Genomic DNA, 7965 nt, shown 5'->3' on the forward strand with positions numbered 1-7965 from the left:
GGAAAATTTAAGGAATAATAGAAATATGATTATTTTAAGATAATACTGGCATGGTATAGATCCTATATGAAAATACAAAGGAATGAGGGTCTATTTATAGGTGAGGGAGGCCACTAACCAAGTCCAACTGGGTTCTAGAATTTTCTAGGTTCAGTTTGACTCAATTTGGACAAGATTTGGACCAGTTTGGCTCCTTTTTTGATCTAGTTTGATCCAGGAGAGAGGAGAGATAAAAATATCACATTTTTTTGAATTAGAAAACCCAACCACACATGTGAAAAAGGTGCCTACCTCAAGAGTCCCCTTGTCCTTACCAAGGTGTCAAAAATGCATCATTTCTCTAAAATATCTCATTTTTTTACTAATATCTCTTAATTTTTAACTAATAAACCTTGTACTCAGTCAACTCTTCGTCTAATGTGAGCATTTACTCATTTTTGGGTATTTGCTTTTGTTCTTTGGATTTATCTCATCCCAACACTTGGGTTAATCCAATTGGCCCATTGGAACCTTAAGGCCTTTAGGATGACAGGGCATTTTGTCTTTGCTCAATAGCAAGAATACTAGCAAAATTTTATTGTTATTATTGTTGCTCATCAGCAAACTTTCGCATGGGGAAGCGATTATAGTATCAAAATTTCACTGCTACACTATAATTTCACTGCTAGGTAGCGAAAATAGAAGCAAACGTTTGTTGCTATACTGTTATAAAAATTTTCACAGAGTTATTGAAGATTAATATTAGGTTATATATGTCACCTATAAACAGAAAATGATGACAATTTAAAAAAAACATCCTTCGAAACCCTTAAAGCCATGTTTGAAAAACAAAAAGAAACATAGTTGAAAACTTTTGAAGGGAAATAAATATAGAAATAATGTCAAGATCATGAATCTATCCCATCTTGTAATAGATCTATTTGTGTTGCTTCATCAATCTCTATATCTAATAGAAGCTCAATGAAAAGATGGGGTTTCATATCAATATCACTATCTATTTGTCATCATGATCGATAGGTGACTCATCATCTTCTTTGGATTGATGTTCCTCATGCTCTTGATTGGCCTTGTCTAAATTATTTTCTTCATTTTCATCATTGTCTTCTTCGAATGAGTTGATTTGAGGTAATACTTGCACCTCATCCAAAGATTCGGCCTTAACATCTTGATCTCGAAAGATATGTCTCGAACGAGAGAAAACTTGTATAACATACCACCACTTTTTAACAATTCGGTTGGCATGAAAAGCAATTCAAAATCACAAAGCAAAGGGGTTACACTTTCATTATACTACATCAAGATTTACCCGTGATGAATCGGTTGGCTTACTAACCTGTTATTGATAGTGTTGAGGTAGTATAAAAGTATCTTTCTCATCATTCCAAAACTTTGTGGAATCCATTTGAAAAAACCCATTTGGATGTTTCTTCATGGTTGCTTGAGCACCTCTATATATCACCTTTAACCATTTGACATCAAAGATGAATAGAATAAATGCTCTAAACCCAACCTCAAGAATATCTTGAAAAGTTCCATAATACTCAAGATTGTTCTCTATGACATTGGTATCATGTCTACTAGCTCGACTTTCTTGCTCAAAAGTTTCCTCAAAAGTTTCCATCACACTATAATCAAATGTGTTTCTTTCAGAATCCACACACTCCATGCAAAAGTGCCTTCCCTCTAACCATATTGCATCATATAGTTTGTACAGACATTAAAAAAAATCATGATATTTATTATAGTGCATTAAATAAGCTATATAACAATAGAAGCATGAGACAGAGATGGAGAATATACTTACTTGAGGGTGACCTCCTTGTACATACTCATGCTCTTCTCTTGTGATCATCTCTCCGTTTTTTGATGCCATTGGTATTGCCTTATGAAGCCATTCTATATTGATCATATTTGGGATAGGTTCTAAGCCAAACAGAAATGGAAAGTGTTTATTTGCTCTTCTCTCATCCTTTCATCTATTGATTGCATCTTTGTATCTTCCAATCCACTTCTCCATGATAGGACTATTCAGAATGCAGAATGTATTCAAGGAAAAATTTAGGGATAAAATTTAGCTCAAAAGTCTGGGATATTTCAGACCCTAAAAATGGTGACTTTTTTAATATACTTGCCCAAGGTAGCATTTTTGGTAAATTTTAGAGGAAAAATTGCCAAAATTTATACTTAAAGTGAGCATATATCTTGAAAATTTTCAAACATTCGCCAAAGTTTTCTATATAAACCCTACCTTCTATCAAAGGAAGATTTGATTTGGTGGAAGACTCCAGGGGGGGATACAATTGGATCCAATGAGGGTAGGGAATATTTGAATTGGATAAGTTGCTTGGTGAGACTAATGGTGATGAGTTTTTTTCCTACTTAAGTGTAGAAGCTCTAGTATATTTTTGGGAGATGCCATGAGGGTATCATCTTTGATGCCCCTCTCCATAGCCATAGCTGTTCTAGCTTGTCTATGACTAAGAGTCATAGGAAGACCATAAAGCACTTCAGAGAGTTATAGTGGAAGGTTTCTTTATCTTTCATGATGCAACATCCCTTGGATCCTTCATTCTCATGTCCTCTTGTGCATGCTAGATTGCTATCTAGCAGTTTGCTTCCCATGCCATGAGAGGTTCTCGAAACCATCTACTATCAAATAGTAAAGAACTTTAGTATATGTTTTTAGTATTGCTTACATTACCTTTTTTAAGGCATATAACTACTTAGAAAGGAACTTAATTTCATTTAATGTCATTTTTTACTTGTGAGGCCCCATCAAAGTTTTTGTGCATGGCAAGAAGAGAGGATTTTCACAATGTGAGTGGTTATTTGATTCTATAACCTAACGTAATTTTTGGATGTTGCCTTCATCACCCAACATAGAAACATAGTTTTTCTATTTTGGGTTACCAATACAATAGGACAACTACACCATAATGTGGACTTGAAGCCAAATGGGTTAACACCATCCATGACCAAGCCATGACATAAGTGACAGGGATCATCTTTAAAATTTGGCCATTGATGCTCCACATGTTGCCATGCTGGTGAATTAGCTCTACAATCCTTATGATGCCATCGGTTGAGCGATGAGCTGCATGTCTGTCATGAGTTCTAGAATCCGCTTACATTGAAACGTGTGTTGGATGCGAGGAATGATAGGAAACTGTGTGTACACCTTTCGGGGAATTTTGTCTCCTTGTTGCAAATGATCTCTATATCGGCTCTCTCCACATTGTAGACATTGTGTTGCATCTTTATTAATCCCTTTAAATAGTATGCAATCATTGGGAGATGCATGCATTTTTATTATAATCCATACCTAGCATAGAGAGAAATTTATGAGACCCATCTTGTGAGTCCAGCAATAGAATTTGAGGGGGAAGAATCTTCTCGAGAAGCCTACAACATAACATAAGATATCATATGTCAAAATATCTACAAGGAGAGAATAATACAAGTGAAATTTTCTATTTAAAAGAATATGTTGATTGGATCTTACCTAAGAAGACTTGTAAAGGCTTGTAGTGATACTCCATTACAAGTTTAATAGCTCCAAGTTTTTTTAGAGTGTAGAGTACAAATATTCCTTATACAAAGGGGTGCTTGCCTCTCTACACAAGGTTTACTCCTCTTGTGACATTAGAGCTTTCTCTCCATCGTCTATGACCTCCTATTTAAAGAACCATTCACCATACCTTCCATAATGAGATCCTTTTCCTCCTCTCATGAGGCAATAGTGGATACACCTCATTCATTGGATGGAGAAGATAATTCTCAACCATGCTTTCCCTATGAATTCTCGCCACCTTTCGTTATCTACCCAATGTCATGGAATGGTGTGGCATATTGTGTAACACTGTCCTATGGTTCTTCTCCATGTCATCATGCGCACTTGGTCATGACAATGTCTCATAAAGTCCATATGTCCGGACTTGATCAATTGTTATACGATGTTGTCATATATATCAGCCCTTGCATCGATCACACATATATCGTATCTTTTCTCTTAACCATGCTTTGAAACTGACATCCAGTCCTTGATCACTATCAAAAATCTGCAATTAAACCCCAAGTGAATATATATATATTAGCATAAAATGACATATGCTATCAAGAACTGCCAGGTGGAAAGTGGCCCAAGGTTTTGCTGCTATATAACATTTACAACAATAAAATTTTGTCGCTATGAATTTTGCAACATTTACATCAGTGAAATTTTGTTGCTGTAAATTTTGTAGCGTTCACAGCAACGAAATTTTGCTACCCGTGTCTCTTCCATCCCTTCCACCTCTTCCTTCCATCAAAGCTCATCCTCTTCCAAGGTGTGTACTATTCTCTCCCTCTCTTATGCTCTCATCTTTCATGAAAAGCTTCATCCATGATTTGAGTTGAGCTTTTCTCTTCCTTCTCCTCTTTTTAATTTCTCTCTTTCCTCTCACTTTTCCTTTCCCTAACTTTAGCTTCTACATAGAAGTGCCAATATAGAGCTTTGATGTAGAGCTTTCCATCAAAGCCCTCTATTGGGCTTTCTGTTTAGAACCAGGGTTTAGGGTTTCATAAACCACAAGCTTGCTATTAATTTTATATTAGGGTTAGGATTAAAGAGACTCACCTTGTTTTTCTCATGTTCCCCTTCTTCTCTTTCACTTCTCCTCTTACTTTCTCATATGTTAAAATGTAGTATACTTTTTAAATTTTTGTTGATATTTTGTAAGCTTATTCAAGTCAACACTTAAAACATTCTTGAGGTAAGAGCTCACTCCTTTCTATTATGCTTTTAGGAATTTTTAGGGTTTTGTATTTTTAGGGTTTTATGCATTTAGGGTTAGCTCTATGCATGCATTGAGAGCTCTCAATGCATGCATAGAGCTCTTTATGCAAGCATAAATCTCTGCATTGAGAGGTCTATGCATGCATAGATCTCTTAGTGCGCTCAATGCCTACATAGAGATCTTATGCATCTCAACACATTCATAGAGCATGCATACAGCTCTCAATGCATGCATAGAGCTCTCAATGCACACGTAGAGCTTTATGCATGAAGCTTGCATAAAGCGTGCATAGGCTTTATGTAAGCTTTATTAAATGTACTAATAATCACTTTGTTTAATTTTTATGTTTTGTAGGTCTTGTACTCATCCTCTCCTTCAGCTTCACAAAAGAGAGGTAGGCCCTCTTTTTCTTGTAATTGTTAATGCAATATCTATGTTTATTATACCCTTGGGTACCAGGTTTAGGTTTAGCTTAGTGCATAAAGCTTATGCATAGGGCTCATACGCATGCATGAAGCTTATGCATAGGCTTGCATAGGCTTTATGCACAAGCTTTATGTTGCATAAAGCTTATAAAGGAGCACGCGTGGCCATTCTGATCAAAGTAAGCTTTTGTAGAGAGTGGGAAACGTGGAATTATGAGACATGCCTAGGTTTCTAATCACATACCATGTGAAAACTAGGACACTGTGAAGATTGTTGTGCAATGGTCGCGAACGAGTATTTTTATACAAAGGCAAAGATGGTTTCAACTTTTAACACACCTAAAATCTATTTCCAATAGTTTTGGTTTTTACTTAAGTTAGTACTAACTCTAACAGTTACACACATGGTAAGGATATTTGCTTAAACTTCCGCATTGGCGGTGTGGGGGGGAAGATTCCCAGCCTCCGGGGGACAAAATGATTACAGCATCTTTTTTTGACTTCTGGAGGTGTGTAAAGCTTCTTGGATTCTCAAAAGTTTTCACATAGAAGCGCCCTTACTGATGTAACCCAGCGACCCGACCTTAGTTAGCTTCACAAAAAAAACACTAACCGACGGCGGCAAGCTTACGTACAAAACCATAGTGCCTCTCTATGGTTACGTATAAACATAATTCCTCTGCGTAAGCGCACAGATAAAAGAACACCGTGATGAGGATGTTATTCGTAAGCTTGGTCGCGCTGGCAAATCTTCTTGCTACTAATATTGCAGTAGATGTCCTTCACAATGAAGAGCTCAATTATGTGCACAATACCCTTCACAACGCCACTGATGAGGCGGCTGCTATAAGGGTGCAGGCGAGGCTACAGCTCCTCCATCGCTATCACCCCTCCTCCCTTTTGCGCCCTGTCAACGCCACCGACACGGAGCTTCTGCTGGCCATTTATGAAAGAGATGCCGCCCGCTTACACGACATAAGTAATATACTTCTGAGCAGCAACAATGAAACGTGGAGTCGCGAGCTGGCCAACACTCGGCGCCGGCCACCAAATGCATACAGCCAGACGGTTGTGTCGAACACGGGAGAGTTCTGGGTGACGCTCACGCTTGGCGGCGGTGGCGGGCCAACGCGCTCCTTGCCCTTCATTATCGATATCGGCAGCGATCTTACATGGTTGCAGTGCTCACCATGCATGTCGTGCATGAGCCAGCGGGATCCCATTTACGAGCCCCTGAAATCATCCACGTTTCGGAGGGCCGGCTGCTTGAGTGTCGCCTGTCAGAGGCTGCCGGAACGTGTGCGGAAGTGCACAAACCTCGGCAACTGCGGCTACGAGATGCACTACGGAGACGGCTCCGGCACGCAGGGCATACTGGGCTTCGAGACGGTGAACTTCGGCGGTTGGGTGCAAAGTCTCGTCACTATCGGCTGCAGCGTCGAGACGCACAGCCACACACTGCAAGGAGCGGCTGGTTTATTTGGGCTTGGAAGAGGGGACATTTCGTTCACGTCGCTTTTCGGCCCCGCCTTGGGCAACCTTTTCGCCTACTGCCTTCCCATACACTTCTCCAAGAACGCCGGCTACCTCAGCCTCGGCGGCACCAGCGACGCCGTCCATACCATAGAAGACTACTACAACGGCCACAATCCAACCTTCCACTACGTTGCCCTTCAAGATATGAGCGTCAACGGAAAACGCCTTAACATACCCGCTTCCACCTTCGACATGAACCCCGCTACAGGGATCGGCGGCGTCATCCTGGACTCCGGCGCCACAAAATCCCGCTTCCCAACCCAGGTCTACAACTCCCTCCGCGACGCCGTGCGGGCTGTCATGCAGAAAACTCCCTACTCCTTGTTCTCCGAATCTTACGCCGACACTTGCTACCACATCGGCACCTATTTCCTTGAGAGAGCCTCCGGCTTGCCCACCGTGGACTTCCACTTCGAAGGCGGCACCACCATCACTCTCCGCAATTACAACCTCTTCTTGCCCAACAAAGGTAGGGGCGACTGGTGCTTTGCCATCTCCCCAGCCCCTAAAGGGCTCCAATTCAGCGTAATCGGAAACACACAGCAAGTAGGGTTCGAGTGGAGCTTCGACCTCAGCCGCAATCAAATAGGTGTCATTCCTGGAAAATGCTAATTCAATTAGAAACCAGCGTAATTTTGTATATAATAATTTCTTAACACTTCATTGGTAGACTTTAGAGATACTTTTGATGCCATTGGTGAATACCGTTTGTAAAAAATAAAAAAACAATTAATAAGTTGAAAGTGAATGCTAGAAAAGACACCTTTTCTTTGGCATATTCTTTTAAGACTTGGACTTTTTTTTTAAAAAAATGTGACAACTGCCCTATCCACAGTCTCACCATATCACCAAGTAGCTTTTGAAACCAAACTGCCATAGCAGCACCCTTGTACTCTGTCTCTATACTCAACAAGAAAAATGTTGGATACTTCGTACTACTCCAACTCACATCAGCACTCTCAAATGAGAACATAAAACCACTGATAGATCTCTTGTCTGTAACACTACTAGCCCAATCAGCATCTATGTACCTATATAGCTATATCTTTATACTAGCCTTATAGAAAAGTCCATAATCAACTGTGGAATTTATGTACTTGAGAATCCATCTAGCCGCATCCAAGTGTGGCTTCCTAGGGGCATGCATAAACTAAATCACAAGTCTAACAATGTAACTCAAGTCTGGCCTAGTAATGGTCATGTAGATCAAGTTACCCACTATGCACCTG

The 7965-nt window shown here is 39.9% G+C and overlaps 1 protein-coding gene across 1 annotated transcript; it reads left to right on the forward strand.

Moving 5' to 3' along the window:
• Positions 1–5911: 5911 nt before the first annotated feature.
• On the forward strand, positions 5912–7348 carry LOC147631266 (protein ASPARTIC PROTEASE IN GUARD CELL 2-like). Its single transcript, XM_086809165.1, has one exon. The coding sequence runs from the start codon at positions 5912–5914 to the stop codon at positions 7346–7348; it is 1437 nt and encodes a 478-aa protein (XP_086665291.1).
• The last annotated feature ends 617 nt before the right edge of the window (positions 7349–7965 follow it).

Source organism: Cibotium barometz, chromosome 15, assembly GCF_041138505.1.
Source record: "Cibotium barometz isolate CiBa-2024 chromosome 15, ASM4113850v1, whole genome shotgun sequence".
In the NCBI taxonomy this organism is placed as follows: Eukaryota; Viridiplantae; Streptophyta; class Polypodiopsida; order Cyatheales; family Cibotiaceae; genus Cibotium; species Cibotium barometz.

Coding starts and splice junctions, on each gene's coding strand:
- LOC147631266 (XM_086809165.1), top strand. CDS start 5,912: ATGAGGATGTTATTCGTAAGCTTGGTCGCGCTGGCAAATCTTCTTGCT.